Source organism: Nuphar pumila, chromosome 4 (genome assembly GCF_984573655.1).
Source record: "Nuphar pumila chromosome 4, dmNupPumi1.hap1.1, whole genome shotgun sequence".
NCBI classification, from domain to species: Eukaryota; Viridiplantae; Streptophyta; class Magnoliopsida; order Nymphaeales; family Nymphaeaceae; genus Nuphar; species Nuphar pumila.
Genome location: NC_143252.1, coordinates 26,412,848 through 26,430,301, shown reverse-complemented (window position 1 = coordinate 26,430,301; position 17,454 = coordinate 26,412,848). Strand labels below are relative to the sequence as shown.

The 17,454-nt window shown below is 41.3% G+C and overlaps 1 protein-coding gene across 2 annotated transcripts; it reads right to left on the bottom strand.

The window, feature by feature from the left end:
* Nucleotides 1-328: 328 nt before the first annotated feature.
* On the bottom strand, nucleotides 329-12,271 carry LOC149839714 (spliceosome-associated protein 130 A). 2 transcript variants are annotated; one of them, XM_090002768.1, is made up of 3 exons: nucleotides 9,145-12,271; nucleotides 1,214-1,705; nucleotides 329-924 (listed from the first exon to the last, which is right to left on the bottom strand). In XM_090002768.1, exons 1-3 carry the CDS (start codon nucleotides 12,160-12,162, stop codon nucleotides 787-789), a joined length of 3,648 nt encoding a protein of 1,215 aa, XP_089858894.1. In that variant the 5' UTR covers nucleotides 12,163-12,271; the 3' UTR covers nucleotides 329-786. The 2 variants fall into 2 exon arrangements, with proteins under 2 accessions (XP_089858894.1, XP_089858895.1); XM_090002769.1 differs by lacking the exon at nucleotides 1,214-1,705.
* Nucleotides 12,272-17,454: the final 5,183 nt, after the last annotated feature.

Sequence of the window (17,454 nt, the reverse complement as noted above, 5' to 3'; positions counted from 1 at the left end):
AGCTGAAAACACATACTCCGGTGTCAAAACCCAATGATCCAAACACTGATTCCTATTAAACAGGGTATGTAGATCACATCCATGGGGTCACATTACTAGAAAACAAAAAATTTAAAAGAAAAAGAGTTTGCTATGTAGTTTGCATAGAATTGATCATAGCAAACATACACACTTATATTTCAAACTTGAAGATAATCGTCAAAAGTCATCAAATATCAACATTCACATGGTTGACGAGGCTCTGCATCATGAATCATTGCAGTCGTGCACGTGCAGATGCACAAGCGCATAACCCCACCCACCAGCTACTATCAGTAATTCTGATCTCTTTGCATAAAATTTTTGAATTAAGAACTAGTTCACTGAAACAGAACCAAAATGATGCTGCAACAAATAACATAGCAAAACATATCCTGGTCATAACTATTTCAAGGCCACATCATAAAAATACTAATAGACCTCTCAGGTGATTAGTGATAAGATGATACATAACAGATGATATCAAAAGCAGTTTCTAAACACCAACTCTGGTTGAAAAAACCCAAGGATCTTGCAAACAAGCCAGCGAACAACGAAGATCCCACCAGCAGCCATCTGTGCTACAGCTCGAATGGCAGGCCTTCTAACCACCAGAAACTGTTGATGGTGGTTATACAAAGCTTTCTGTTGTTTCCCAAGATGCGTGGAGATTTCTTTTGATAGTTATACAAAGAGCAATGCCCATCGGATCCATGCACTAAAGGATCCATTAGATGCAAACAGACAACGAGCGATCCGGATCATCCTTCAGATAATTTTGTTCCTAATATCTTCCAATTTTTTCAAAATCTCTCCTGGAGTTCTATCCAATTCGTCTGCTATCTTCCTCTGCAAATCAGGAGCTAATGTTGGATATTGTTCACATAAATCTCCATCAATCACATCCTGCAAAAACAATCACAAATACAAGTCGGTCATGCAGCGCACACAATGTATCACACAAATCAACTATGTTTACATGAAGGGATGATACAAGAAATCTAAATGAGCATGATTCCTATATATACCACCATTTTACTGATAAATGAACATAGTAACTTGGTCAATCTAAAGTTGTTTCCAATCTAACCAATACTTGGTTTGGTTCCAGGATTTTTTTATGGTAGGAACTAAAATAATGGGATTGAACTAAAACAGTATGCTAAGATATGCAATTCCAATGTTCACAAAATACCTTGACAGGGAAATAAGCAGATCTGTAGGCCAAGTGATCTCGGCCACAAAGTGGTGGATGTTCCTGCCTCATGTGCATCTCCAAGTGAGAGAAGAAATCCACATCCTCCCTAGATGTGAATGCAAGCAATGACCCTAGGCTACCCATCACTGTCCCATATATGATGCATTCACCACCACCAGGTATGAGAGATGCCTTCTGCACGCATGTAACAACATCACCAACATGGAACTGAACAATTTCCTCGACCTTGTTGGGGGCACCATTCAGCTTGCCTTGTTCCCACTTAATCTTACCCCCAGTGGGATCTTCTTCAATCTCATCAGACACATCTTGGGACAATCGTACAAAATATACATTCCCAAATTTGTCAGCACCAGCCATAGTGTCAAAATCTACATGGTGGGATGCAGTCAGCCACCGCGGAACTGAGTCATCCGCAAATACATACAGCTGATTCTCATCCCTTCTGTACTTTACATAATGAAATGACTACAAAAGAAAGAAAATATCCTGAGTTGCCCACAAGGGAAAATAAAACAGCAGCTATTCAATCAATAAGGGGTTTGATCAATAATACTAAACTTGCCTGCTTCCATCGAACCAGTAATTCAGGTTCAAATCACATTTGTGAAACAGGACAGCAAATAAAAAACTGGTGGTCCACGTTAATACACCAACGACAAACACACTGCTACAAAAGCTCTGAACATCATTATGCCTATTTATAACCAACGGCAAAAACTAGGGAAAACCTATCAAAATCGTATGCATCAACACAACATAATGTTGTAACATATGAAAGGACAAGACTTAAAAATGCTCTCTCAGAAACAAGACACCAGAATACAGTAATTTTTTGAGGAAAAGAATACAGTACAGAACCATGGTAGCATCTGGATATGCTTGTATTCTGCTAATTTGAAGCACCACCTGCCCATGCAACCAGGATAAATATACTATCAATACTGAGGAACCAAGCTATCCATCACACGGGTGATATTGTTCCTCTCATGCCTGTGTGGGTGACATGTGACACAATACACAGTCGAAGCTTTCATATGCATAATGTATGTGCATATAAGGCTTCATTAACATCAAAACCTATTATTTTTTTTCCTTGAGCCATAAATGGAAGGGAAATTAAGAACTGAACAAGTTCAGATCTTTTTTTTTTGAAGGATAAATTCCATTGCTTCAGCAGTATAAATCACAGAGAACGTATAAATGGGTGTGATGAGATATCAGGACCCCTTTAAACAGAAAATAGCAAATACAAAATTAAAAACAGTGAAACTGGCAGCCATGTAGGGTCGTGATTTGTGAGGTCAGATCTGCCTAGTCAATCCACACAAAAATGGCCCTGTTACCTCCAATCCATTCAGTCGAGCATCGAGGCCATTTTGTTTGAACTCTGTTTGTAACTTCCCACCTTAATAGATCCTGTAATGCAGCAGGGTGTGTGTATATTCCTCTAAAAATCCGCTGGTTGCGCTCAGTCCAGATTGCCTTCCAAGCAGATAATGCCCCACACTCGCCAGATAAATTTCCATCTCTTACTTTTCCAGTTCATGTGTGCTGCAACCAATACAACCCTTGGGAAGTTGATGTTACCCCAGTTGATTTGAAAGTTCCCCCAAACCTCATTGAGCAGATTTCTTATAAAATCACATTCCCAAAATAGGTGGGAGAGTGATTCCTCTTCACGCAAACATAAAATACATCTACTTGCAAGGGAGAACCCTCGCTTTTTAAGTCTGATTTCCGTATTGAGATTCCCCTGCAAAACTTGACATCCCATGAGCAATCCTCTAAGAGGTAGACCTCCGCCCCACAGCGCCTTTTTTGGGAGCCATGGTACCGAAGGTGAACCCAAAGCCTTGTAGGGGGAAGATGTAGTGAATTCTCCATCACTAGTCAATGTCCACCATGGTTCATCCTTCCACTGAACAAGTGATAGGGTTGATAGTTGGTCCACTCCATAATATCCGACCACTGTTAGAAATCCAACTCCGATGGGTTTCTCCTCAAAAGTAAGTCTCAGTTGCTTTTGTTATTGTGACCAAACCTTCTTGATGCATGAGAACTTCCTTCTTGACACATCATATAGGTTAGGGGATGTTTCACGAAGACTTTCATTCCCCAACCACCAATCTTTCCATAACAAGGTGGTGTTGCCATCACCTACAATTGCTCAAATATTTTTGCATAAATCTTCTAGAACCGTGACTCATCCCTTCCAAATCCCTGAGCATTTCTTCCATTTATGATTTTCAGACCAATTTGAAGGTCATCCAATGAGATCATATTTTACAATAAAAATGGCCGCAGTTCTGTTCTTCCATCTGCAAATTATCCACAACCATTTTGCGAGAAGCGCTTTATTGAATCTATGAAGGTTGTGGATTCCCAAGCCCCCTTGGTTAAGGGGTTAGAACATGGTGGACCAACTCACCAAAGGGGAGGGGGGGGGAGGGATACACCTTCTGAATTGCCCGACCAAATAAACTTTTGAAAAATACCAGTAAGGTGTTTTTCTACTTTCTTTGGCAACTTTAGAATTTGTAACAAAATGAAGCATACTCACAAAATTTTCATATATTTGCTCGTGTGCGAGTATGCATATAAGGATTCATGAACATCAAAACCTATGTCACATGGATACGGCTGTGGATACGGGGATACGGCCATTTTTATAAAATTTCCAATATGCCTTGTATATAAAGGAATACAGAACGGCAGTCAAAATGGAGTAACTGTGTGACATAGAACAAATCCTATTAATTTTTTTCCTTGAACTATGCATGGAAGGAATTAAGGACTGCACAAGTTCAGGAAATCAATTAACAAAATCAAGCATACTCATAAAATTTCCATATATTTGCTCGTGTGTTTTGCTAATCTGCCCAGCCTTTTGTAGATGTTAACAAGCTCACCACGTTTTTCACCCATAACCAATTTAGAAATAACATGGTGGCTTTATACCAGCTCTGTCACATAGACACGCCATATTGGCAGCCATACCCGTGTCGACACGGGTGCTGTACCGGATGCAGCACGGTTACGTGCTGGTCTGGGTCAGGTTTTGTCCAACCCTGACCCAACCCAACTTTTTCTTTTTCTGTTTTTTGTTTCTCAAGCAAAAGACATGGAGGAAGAAGAAGAAAAAGGAGGAAGAAGAAAAACAAGAAAAGGAATAGGAGGAGGAAGAAGAAGAAAAAGGAGGAAGAAGAAGAAAAAGGAGGAAGAAATAGAGAGAGGGAGACTTGAAACCCTCTCCTTCCCACCCTCAGCATAGAGAGACTGAGAGGGGGAAAGTGTGAGAAACCCTGAGAGAGAGAGAGAAAGAGCAAAAATGAGAGAGGGAGAGAGTGTGAGAAACCCTGAGAGAGAGAGGGAGCAAAAATGAGAGAGAGAGAGAGCCTACCTCCGCTCCTTTTTTTTCTTCTTCTCGTTGCATCGAAAGGGCAAGAGAGCGAGATAGTGAGAGAGAAATAGAAAAGGGCGAAGGGCTACGCCCTTCCCCTTTTATAAGGTAGGTTTGGATATGGATCCATATCCAGACTCTCTCTTTCTTTATATATATATATATATATATATATAGCAGTGTTCCTGTACCCTCATTTTTTGAAATTGTCATGTCGTACCCGTACCCGTGTGACATAGGTCACCAACAAGTGCATTTTAGCTAATTTGTGAGCAGAGCACATAAAAATATGTACATTCTAAAAAGAAATATAGAAAATTACTTCACAATATACATAAATACCCTTTGCGGAGACAAGAAGTCATATATGGAACCACCATGGTATTTCAAAATTGTTAGGGATGCAAAGTTCTTGTTAACATCCACAAAAGGTCACAAAGCATGCATGATAAATACAAAGATCAGTTCCAACACGCACACCAACAAATCAGTGCAAATGGATACATTTATGAAAGATCCAAGGACATGTAATAGCATTATGACCTACAATACATTAGGTCTACCATGGCAGATCAGTATAGAAAAACTTGAACCTGAGACCATAGGTGAAAAGGTGATTGCTCTACCACCTCTCTTTTTTGTATCACCTCTCTTTTTGGATTTGAAAACAGGCTTAGGAAGATTAATCAAGATATAGAAAAAAGAACCAGAAGCAGTGTGTTGAGCACATAGTTTCCGCTAGGGATGTCAATGGATCGGATGTAACCCGATATCCGACCCGAATCTGATTAGTCGGATTCAGAATTAATTATACATTAGAATCCGAATCCGATTAAGCGTAAATATCGGGTTTTAGACTAGTCAGATCCGGAATCAGTTTTATCTTATTCCATCCAACTCCAAATCCGATTAAGTTGGATTCGGTAATGCCTAGATCCGACCTGAATATGACATGTTGACATCCCTAGTTTCCGCCATACAAATGGAGTTACAATAAGCCTTAAACACTTCCCTTTCAAGTAAAGATTAAAAGAAAAGGAACCAGAGTAGTTTTCCCAGCAGCAAGGGTTCCTATAACCAACCTGATCAAGTGGCATTCAATCAAAGAAGCCTGTGACACATGCATGAATTACTGACAGCATATCTCTAATTTTGTTCTCCTAGATGAAGCAGTAGGTAGGATCCATAAAAAAAAGATGTGATCTTGTGCAGTCACATAACCTAGCTTGTGACCTATCACATAAGTGGAACTGAATCCAGATGTATGTGAATGTTACAATTCATTTATGAACTGCTAGAATCATGGTGGATGTGTGGCATGATTTTTTTTTCTATTTTTTTGTACAAGGCAATAAAAAAGCTACAGCTAGTGTGGAGGGAAATGGTCCAATGTGGAAAGGTGGTTTATTTACTCCATTCAGGTGTTCGTGAATTATGCAGGAGATGTAAGTGAACAATGAGGTGAACACATGACCTAGTCCCTATGTTTTTAATAGGGTTCTTTTTGGAGGACGTTGTTTCATAGTTCATAGATGCCTTAGTGCCTTTATAAGAAAGAGTATTAATGGTAATCAATCCATAAATAGAATCTTTACATTTACCATTCAACCCATGGATTAAAAGTGAACCACTGGGTATCCCATATCAAAGAATGGAGTTAGGTGGAAAGCACTCCATGTGCTATAAAGGGATCATGAAGTTTCCACCTCATACCTTGAGAACACTCAGGGGCTTCAGATCTAATGTGGTAAGACCCCTCAGCTATCCGTTAAGAAAATATGACTTAAAAACTTTTTTTCTAATTCATATATGGATTTGGGTACAAGGCCTCAAGTCAGGCTCACCCTTTATTTATCGGGTTGGGCTTGGCCTGACTTTATTCAGGTTGGGCTATTAAAAGGCGGCCCGAGCCAACTTGGATCAGGCTGAGTACCCGAAAACCCATAGGTACCCAGCCCGTTGTCCACACCTAGTCCAGTAGTCCTAGTAGTATCCCATTGTTGCCCACCATTTACAGGAAATGCCAAAAAACTGAGATAAGCTCTATTTAGAAACACAGTTGCAGGAACAGGCATGTTGAATGGTTGATGATTTAATTAAGTTAACTCTTAACTCAGTTTACTCGGTCCAGCTTGAGTAGCAACCTAGTGTGCATATTGGGACCCTCCCCTCACCACTTCCAAGGGGAATGGTCTACAGGTTCATAACTACTACTACTACAGGATGCACACCTAGCCAATATTTAGATCTGGCTGTACGTAAACTCTTATTGTTTACCCCAACATTACCCACTATGAGTAAATGCCATTTTTCGCTAAATTTGCTTGCAACTCAGACTACCTCCTCAACTCAGAGTCAATTTCTGGCATTCTTGACCTGAATCAAAAGCTGAGACAAGAAATGTATATTCATTACTCAAGTAAGTTATTTCAAGTCTATTGAGAAAATCAACAACTTAGAGGTTCAATTGGTTCACCTGATTCATGCCTATGTGATTTTCAACTTGAAGGTAACGAGTGTTTTTTCCACTTTTTTATTTTTTATTTTTTGGCCTTTTGGCATCTAAGGACAGAGGTTTAGGGACCACTATGTCACATGGGTGTGGGTGCGGGGGTGCGGCACTTTCAAAAAACTTGGGTGCGGGGGTGCGGAAAAATATAAAAAATTATATATATATATATATATATATATATATATATATATTGGACATAAATGACCCTGGGTGCTCTGACTGCACCCAGGGTAAGGTTGACCGCATCGGGTGCGGGTGCAGGTGCGACACGGGTGTGGCACCTAGTTGGAGAGTCCCTGTGACATAGAGGGACTGTGGGAGTAAAATAGCAATGGAGAAAATTATCAAAAAATTGTCACTAGCTGATGGAGCAAATCAAGATTGTACTGCAAACAAGCTTACAAGGTTATGTATAAGTAAACCAAAAACCAATCCCCCATCAGCTCAATAAGAATGGCTAATTATCGAGTTATGAGTCACAGTTCAGCAGAGATTATCTAAGTTACTAGATAGTCTAGATTTGTCAAACTTGGTCTGATGACTTCACAAGATTCTAGAAGGGAAGTTAGTCAATCCAACCAGGCCATCAGCCCTAACATAATATGTCACAAGAATCCTCCAATCAACTGTCTGGTCTCCACTTATGTAGTACTCTTAATGGAAAACTGCACAAAAATAGTGAAGCCATGTCTTTTTAGCTGTGTCCTAGTGACATTGGACTTAGTTGACAAACATGCTTACTAAAGCATGCAAGAAAAAATGAAAATTTCATGAACTCAACCAAGAGTACAATTAGATGGCAGGGAGGAACAGTCTTGTGGAAAATTTATGAACTCTTTGGAGCATGGAGCACCTTAATGTGTCAAGAACCTCAACATTAGAAATCCATGTCACTGTCCTGCTGCATAACTTTACATGTGTTGGTAACCAGAGAGGAAGAATGGCAATGAAGTGACTATAATAGTAGGCTTCAAATATGTGGCTTAGAGACACACTGCCACTTAGAAGCAGTCCATGTAGATAGCAAACATAGACACTTGTGATCCCTTCCAGTAGTCAAATTATTATTTTTTTCTTTCCTTTTTCCTCTTGGAGGTTCTAAAGCACTTAAGATGGAATGAGGTCATCCAATGAGGGGAAACAATAGCACTCCCAACAACAAGTTGAAGCTTTCCAATTGCAAAGCTTCATGAACAATATCACGATGATACAAGCCACCACATCTATTGGTCAAGCATCAGCCTTGACACCTCAGGACAAGTGAAAAGAGCAGGTAGGCCATACATAAAGTTAACCAAAAGATAGTAGACTGACAAGGCCTCACCATCCAACAATTGGCAAGATTTTTGAAAGTCTGAGCAATTCTTTGTGTAAAAAAATTTAGGAAAAGGAGAATAACTTTTCCAAGATCAATATGAGTGATGGGTGAAGGAAGGAGAAGTCAGCAAACTAATAAGTGAAAAGAAAGAAGGGGCCTATCTTAACTATGATACTATACTTCAAGTGTTGTAATTTTGTTGGACGGATACTATCCAAATACACCTAGATCTTCCTAGTGCTTTGTGTAGCTATGGCTTCTGAAGGAAGTATTAATTTTGCCCATTAAATCTCAGTAAGACTCCCCTTACATCTAAGCCCTCAATCATACCCCGAGCAGGAAGAGAAAAAATTTCTTGATGATGATGTTGTCTTTAAAGCTGTATAAAACAGTGGAGATTTCCCATCATTGATTATGTTACATCAAACTAGTCTCTACAAAGTCGGATGTTAGATAAGTAACTTCCTTGTATGATGATAACCAAGTACAAGTAACTAAAAGCTATAATCAGCAGTAAGGCTAAAGTTAACCCCATCAAATTTCCAAGGTAACACAGTTATAGCACATTGCATACAGAAAACAATTTACAGATGAAATCAACCAATATTCATCATAAAAAGAATATCCTCTAATAAAAATATCAACTAGAGCATGTTAGTAGAATAGTAGCATACCTCTTGGATGTCACCCACATAAATACGATCCCGGTATGTGTGAATTGAGACAATGGTATTAGGGAATAGCTTATTCTCACACTTCCTTAACAATTTCTTCTTCCCTAGGTCATAGATTCTGAGCACAGGACCAATGCCAGCTAGTAGACGGCCTTGAAACTGGCACAGGGCGAGGGGGACTCCTCCTTCCACAGGCGTCTTATGTAACAGTTCAAGTGATTTTCCATCCTCCAAAAACCTATAAACATGAATGAACCCTACTTTGAAATTCCTTTTGGGCCAAAACTCCAACCCTTGGGCCGTGCCAACAGCCAAGAGAGTTCCATACTCCTTGTCATGAAAATTCACAGTACAAACACTAAATGCAGCTTCGTTTTCCTGCAGCTCCAACAGACAAGTTGTGTTCCCGCTCTTTGGCTCAAGAACTCTGATACAAGATGCCCACTTGCCCGACTCTGCCTTCGGATAACCATACTGTTCATCAGGAAGAGGATCCTCCTTCTCCTCATCCTCCCCATTCTCCATTTGCTCGGTGTTAGCATTCCCATTCCCCTCTCCAAATCCAGCAGCCTCTAAGCATTCCTTCCGAGCAGCTTCCCGCTCCTCAGCAGTAAAAGCTCCCTGGTCACTCTCTATCATAACCAAGAGCTTCTTCTTCGGATGGAGAACAAACTTCCTTGGTGTATACCTCAAAGGAATCGCCGTCTCATTGAATGTCTCCCCTAATCTCTCGATAGTGAATACTCTCAATGCATCTCCCGCCACAGCAACCACTCCCTCAGCACACTGATCTGATGAGAATGAAGCTGCATATTCAAGAGTCTCGTAGGAAAGAGGAGTCAATAAGAAATGCCCCTGGTGAATGTATCCCAGCCATGGCCTACTCGAGAGGCAGAGCATTGCCCTCCTACCCCTTATCATCGCTGAGAAGAGCTTTGGTGCTCGCAACCCCAAGAACCGAGACCTCGTATCAGATAATTGCCCGGTCACCATATCCACCACTGTCCTGAACAGGACACCATTCTGCAACCCTGCATTCAGAAACACGCTCGCCGGATGATCCGCACCATCTTCCCCACCAACAGAGGCCTGAACCTCAAGCAACAGCAGCGACTCCGGTGCAGATGAAACACTCTGCACACTCAGAACCTGCATACAGTCATCAGGGTCCAATGAAAGAATCCGAATTGTGTTGTCGTAGGATCCAACCGCAAGGAATCTCGACCTCTGTCTCCCTTCCGGCACTGGGGCAATGTCCAAGCAAGCAACATCACCCGACATTTCGTGCTTCTCCACCTCCATCAGCTGACCGGTGAGGTCCATCTCGAAGTATATGAGCTCCCCGCCACTCAGTGCGATCACCACCTGCAACCGGTTGGATCCAACCTTCACAATCGTCTTCTTCCCTGGGGTCTTCCACTCGTTGATCCTCCCATCCTCCCTGATATGCCTGATCCCATTGGGATGAACCTGCATCAGAGAATCATCCCCCAACAACGAGACAGCCAAAGAAGGCGTCGTATCCAGAAACCCACTGTCGCTAACTTCCTCCACAGTCTCTCCAATCGAAAGAACCAGAGTGGCATTTGCAAAGGAGACGACAATGTAGGCATCGAACTCATCGTTCACGTTCTTCTTCACCGTCCAGACTGCACTAGGGACACCGGGCAATTGCGACACGGCCATCTCGCTAATGGCGAGCCCGGGGCGAAGGATGCGCAGCGAGGAGCGTGGCCCCCGGCCACAGAGGACAAAGATCTGTGGCGTCTCCTCCTCGAAGAGGTTGATGACCTTCATGTCCATGATGGGCATCAAGCTCTCCACCTGGTCGATCTGCCCCAGGTTCTTGAGCCCCCTCGGCTGGAAGTACACGGGCTGGAACCCTTCGTCCGTCTCCATAAGAGTCGCAGACGACGACTCCACATCCGGGTCCTCCCCGATCGCCTTGAACTGATATAGGGCATGGTTGCCAAACTCAGAGGCGGCGAAGAGGAAGCCCGAACGCAGCAGGCACATCGCCGTCATCACCGGGATCGTGTCGAAGTACTTGATCTTGAGCTCGCTCACCTGGTCGTTCTGGTGCACCAGGGTGACCTTGAATATGTCGCCGTACTCGGTCTGCAGGAGGAAGAAGAAGATAGACTTCTGCCTGTGGGTGGCGACGGAGACGACGAGGACACCACGCTCGGCGGGGAGGTCACCACGGCGGGGGATGAGGGCGCGGACGTCTGGGTGGCCCTGGTTCTTGTAGATAACGAAGTTCTCGGCGCAGACTAGGACGCCGCTGGGGCCGTCGCCGCCGCCGGGGACGGTGACGAGCAGGTTGGCGCCGTTGTCGATGGGCTCTGACCACTTGCGGGAGACGTGGTTGAGGCCGAGGTCGAGCTCGTAGAAGGTGAGGTGCTTCTGGGCGTCGATGGCGGCCTGGCCGGAGGGGTCCTGGTCGGCCTCGGAGTAGTCGAGCTCGATGGCGGCGAAGACGGGGTTGTCGAAGCCGCAGTCGACGGCGGCGATGGAGTAGACGAGGGTGTGGGTCTTGTGGGCCTCGAGAGGGGAGGAGATGGTGAGGCGGGCGGCGGTGTCGCGGTTGAGGACGTAGACGAGCTTCTGCTTCTCGCAGGCGCCGATCATGACGGCGCGGCCCTTGGGGTCAACAGCGAGGAACTGGCCGGGGACGATGCGGCGGCAGCCGGACTTGCCGAAGGTCTCCTGATGGACCTTGTCGAAGGCGTTGCGCTCCTTGTTGTACTCGAGGATGACGATGCGACCGGAGTCGGAGCCTACCACAACGTAGTCCTTCTGGGAGCCGGTGAGGCGGAACTGCGCGAGGGAGCGGACGGCGCCGAAGACCTCGACGGAGAGAAGGGTCTGGAGCTTGCCGGTGTCGTCGGGGCGGAGGAGGTCCAGCACCTTCCCCCTCGCCACCACTATCTCCTGCGTCTTCCCACCCACGAAGCTGCCATGCGTCGCGCACACCACCCCAGTCGCCTGCTGCAGCGTCAGGCTGTACAGATACATCCTTCCTTGAGCCCCTCTACCCTCCCAAAAGCCTAACCTTCACTTTACTTCCTCCTCCTCTTCTTCTTCTTCCTCGTTCTCTGTTTCTTTCCTTTTCTTTTCTTTAGGAACAGGAAATGGTGGAAGATTTTGCCGTTGCTTGATAGGGTTTAGGGTTTGAGAAGAGGAGTGAAATTCGGGGTTCAGAGTTTCAGAGAGAGAGACAGACAGAGGAGGATGCAGTAGGGGTCGGGGACTCGGGGGTGAAAATGGATCGGGTTCGATTGGACCCCCCGATCTAAACCGACATTATATATTTTTCAGGAATAGGTTCTTAAAAGAAGATCCTAGTAGCTGGAGCGGTTGTCACACGAACAGTCAGGGTTCGATTCCTACAGACGCGCTACCCCTTGGATAATAACCCAGTGCCCAGCTTAGGCCATCGGAGTGAGCGTCCTAACCTCAGAGCCAGAGGTTTACGCCATCGGGATGGTGACTATGTCCCCTCGCCTAGGTGCAGTTTCTTAGGTTTTATATATATATATATATATATATATGTAAAAAAATTATAATATAAATATTATATTAATATCAATATAAAAAACAGGATATTTCTAACATAATTGATATTTTGAAAAATGTCAGATTTTTTTAATTATATCTGTTTTTAACATTGTTTTTTTCATGTCGGCTTGAATCGCCCATTTAATGGATGACACTCCTGATGCGGACGCTCCTCCGGGCCTCCACTTGGGAAAAGGATGCCTGCGCATTAAGGAATGGCGAATCAGGGAGGAGCAAAAGTGGTCTCATGTCCTTTGGCTAAAAGATGGGGATGTCAACACACCCGTTTCTTTCATCGATATGCTTCGGATAGAAAGTCGACATGACTTCATTCGGATCAGGGTGAAGTGGTCGTAGACTGACTGACGCTTACTTGTGCTGTCGTCTCCTCTTACTTCAGCTGCCTCTTAGCCAAACCTGCCGCTCAGCGAGGGTTCTGTCTCAGAATCTTATATATTCGCAGGCTCAATCAAACGCAGGCATCATTGTTGGACACCCCTTTCCAGTTAGCAAGCAGAAATACACGAGGCAGTTGGACGACTCTCTTGCCTCAAGTCGCCAGACATTAACGGGTTCCTTGTAGATTTCTTCTTGTGGTTATGGGGATCCTTTCTACGAACTCAGCATCCTTCTTCAACTTCGGTTTTTCTCTGTTGCAGTTTGCCGATGACTTCATCTTATTCGGCAAAAGCCTCCATTGAACAAATGACAATGAATCTTTGCATCCTCAAGGCGTTGGGTATATATGATCTTTGGTCTACTACAAGTCAACAAACTCAAAAGAGAGGTTTTTGTCTTCAACGTCGATCCAGCCATCACCCCGCTAATGCCTAACACTTATTTGGATGCCGAGTGGGTAAGCTCCCTACCTCCTACCTTTAGCTACCCCTTGACAAACGGTTGATTCAAGCTTCCCATTGATCACCAGTTCTAGACAAAATTGAGTCTTGGTTGCAATCATGGCGAGATAAGTATCTTTCACCAGCAGGTATAGGCCAAATCTAATCAAATTGGTGCTTTCAGTTATATTCCCTCTCACTTTACAAGATGCCGAAAAAATTCGAAAAGCATATTCATTCTTTTCTATAAATCTGTTACAATGACCACTCAAAAATCGCTTTGGTAGCTTGGTCTCTGATAGCTCAAGGCGAACTAGGTATCCCACCCCTTTCACTGAAAAATGGGCCATTGTTGTCAAAATGGTAGTGGTCTATTTGTCGCAATGAAAGTGACCTGGATTAAAGTACGCTTTGCAAGGTCTTCTTTCAGACTGGTCGCCTAGCAAGGGATGAGGTAACCAGATAATTTTGAGGGAGAGAAATGCTAGAACGTTCGAGGGTCGAAGTACGCCTGCTTCTTCACTGCTCATTCACGTCCTATCTGATGTATTTCATATAGGTCGTTCTTAGGTAGCCAAAGACGGATCCAAAGCGGGTCCGGACCCCTTTTTTGTCAGTCGGCCCCTGTAAAGCTGGGGTCGATTCCTGATCGTCCTGTTATTATTATTATTATATTAATAAAATTTGAGTTTACTTTCCACTAAAAATACAAATGGCCAATCTTTGTGACTGTGATTAGGTTGCATTAGTCTTCTTTTTTTTTTGATGAATTTGGATTTGAAATAGTTTTTCGTACGATCTGTTTTTGTATCCATCATAAACATCAACGTGATCAAGCAGCCTTCTTACAATTACATGGGAGTCCTGTTTATTTATTTTTTTCAATTTCTTCCTATCACCCTTCATCACTGCCTTCCCCAAAGTTTTCAATGACTTTGTTGTTTCATTAATTTTTTTTTTCGCTTGTATCTATCAACTTTCTTTTGTCTCAAACCAGCCCAAATAACAATCAATCAGGTTCAGCAGTTCAGGTACCCCCACCTGGATTATATCGGGTCTCAAAAACCAATCCTAAACCCAACTTATATAATTTGAAGGGTGCTTAAAAAGTATATTTACACTAAAACATACCTATAAAATATTCAGGTCGGGCCGGATATCTAGGCAAATTTGTGCACCAAATACAACCTGCATGTTGCTCGGGTCAAGTACGGGTTAATATTCAGGTGGGATATCCAGGCAATTTTGCATTCAAAACCCAATCTGCATGTTGCTCGGGTCAGGTACGGGTTAATATTCAGGTGGGATATCCAGGCAAATTTGCATTCAAAACCCAATCTGCATGTTGTTGGGGATGGGTTTGTGTCCAACAAATAATACTTGGGGTGAGAAGCTTCCACGTTCATACCTGCAGGGCTGCGAAACAAGCTAAGCCGCTCATGGCCCGGTTCATGTTTGCCTCATAATATATATATATATATATATATATATATATATATATATATATATATAGTGGTAGCTGAGCAACCCTTAGGTGCACAGCCACAATGGAACGAAGCTGACCATCCATCATGCAAATTTATGTGGTTTTTTCCTTTAGTGGTGATTGAAACCGTCACTATAAGCCCATTTAAGGATGCACATATCATTACTAAAATTGTATTTAGTGGCGGTTTGGACTACCGCAAGGTCCCATCGGAACTGGGCCTTTAGAGGTGATTGGAAACTGCGCCAAAGGGTCACATTTTTGCCCTTTTTTTGCATTTTTTTGACTGTCATCGTCATGCATGCATCTCGTCAGTGCACAGCTACCACTCACTCTTTTTTGTAATCATATTTATTCAAGCTCTAAAACAATGAAAAACCCTCCCAAATCTCTCAAATGAACATTTTATTAGGTTTTTTGTTTTTTTTTTCAAAATTTTGACCATACAAATGTGATCTATATGTTTGTTTTTATAGGAGTCAGTTCTTGGAGCATTTGATTCTGATGCATGAATATGTTTTTATAAGTTTTAAAATCAAAGGCGTACAATTTTCATAAATTTTTAAGCTCCAAATACCATTTTTCTATACAAAATTCATGATAAGTGTCAATTTATAGTAAATCAATCATGTTGAACATATCTTAATGGTCAGAATTTTGAAAAAAATCGTTAGGGAGGTTTGGAAGGGATTCCTTTGGAAAGGTTTTCATTCCCCTCTCTCTCTCTCTCTCTCTCTCTCTCTCTCTCTCTATATATATATATATATATATATATATATATATATATATATAAGAAACTGTCCAACCAAAGGAAGATACAAACCGTTGACTCCACTTTTTCAAAACATATTTAAAGGCATTTTTAGCAAATCTGACCAGACCACATGGATGTGATATTCATGATTAAAAACCTAAGAATTAACTCTTATTATAAACTTTTTTGAAGTATAAATTGGATTTTTATGATCTAGAAAACTTCAAAAATTTTAAAACTCCTAATTTTTAGAACATTATAAAATCCTATGTACAAAAGAATTGCTAAAAGAGCTGGTTCTTATGTTATTGACTATGGAGAACACATATATATGATTATGTTTGCCAAAAAATACTTTCAAAATGGATTTTTTAAAGCGGTTTGGAAGGTATATATATATATATATATATATATATATATATATATATATATAGAGAGAGAGAGAGAGAGAGAGAGAGTGGGGATTGTGCAGTTCTTTTTCTCATTAGGTCACCTTAGGACTCTCTAAAAATTATAGTTTTAGGTGTTTTATGCTAGATATGAACCATTATGTGTTTATCATTGCTTGTTTATTAAAAAGCAAGATTTATTTTAAATTGATATGATGTAAAAATGTCAATATTTTATCCTCAAATTTAAGCACAATATCAACTATTGATTTATTTACCTCTTTAAAATACACGTGAGCATAAAGATGTTTAATCAAAAATATTTTTTTATTGAATAAACAATAATAAACACATCTAATGGTTTCGATCTAGCATAAAACACGTAAAACTATGATTTTTGAAGGTTCTTAACGTGATCTAACAAAAAAAAAGGCAGCACAATTGTAACATCTGGGAATCTTCAAGGATTTTTCTACTGATTTAATATGAATTTTTAGTTGATTGCCCTATTGGATCATTACTTTTGAGTGTTTAAACTGGCTCTCTATCCAAGATCCAAATTAGACTGGATTTTAATTCATAATCCAAAACCCTAGCCGAAAACCAAAGTGATTCAATTCATATTAAAAGTAAGCATTCAGTATGAATTTAACTTGAATTTTAGAATTTGTAATTCAATTAATTTAAGGTTTAAATTGAAATTAGTTAGACTTAAATTAAAGAAGAATTGGAAGTTAAAGTGAATTTGAATTTTCAATTAAAGTTGGTTTAGAAGTGTCCTTTCAGTAAACTAAATTAATTTGGTTATAGTCCTGGTTGTTTTAAGGGCTAATGGAAAATTTGCTTTAGAGATTTTTTTTACTTTTGGATTATGTTCAACTATATTGGATTCAATCCAATTAAATTAGACCCAATCCAATTATTTGGATATGGAGTTTGGGTACTGGATTTGGGTAAAATCCAAAGTCTATTTTTAGAATTGGATTTGGATCTTTAGTTGATCCAAAATTGAATGGAATCCAAATTTGGATCCAGAATCAAATGGAAAACAAGATTAGAATTGTTTTTGAACAATTTTTTTTATATATACAAGGGGATTATGTGGCATGCCCCTAGTGGAACCCAGTTACCTAAGAGGGGAGGGTTGACCCCTTCTCTCCCTCTACAACATGTGTTTGAAAAATAAAATAAGAAGGTTAGAGAATAAAGAAAGTTTGAAATATATATATATATATATATATATATATATATATATATATATATATATATAAAATATATAGA

Coding starts and splice junctions, on each gene's coding strand:
- LOC149839714 (XM_090002768.1), bottom strand. CDS start 12,162: ATGTATCTGTACAGCCTGACGCTGCAGCAGGCGACTGGGGTGGTGTGC. Junction 1,706..9,144: donor ATGTGGGTGACATCCAAGAG/GTATGCTACTAT, acceptor TTTCTTTTGTAG/TCATTTCATTATGTAAAGTA. Junction 925..1,213: donor CTGCTTATTTCCCTGTCAAG/GTATTTTGTGAA, acceptor TTGTTTTTGCAG/GATGTGATTGATGGAGATTT.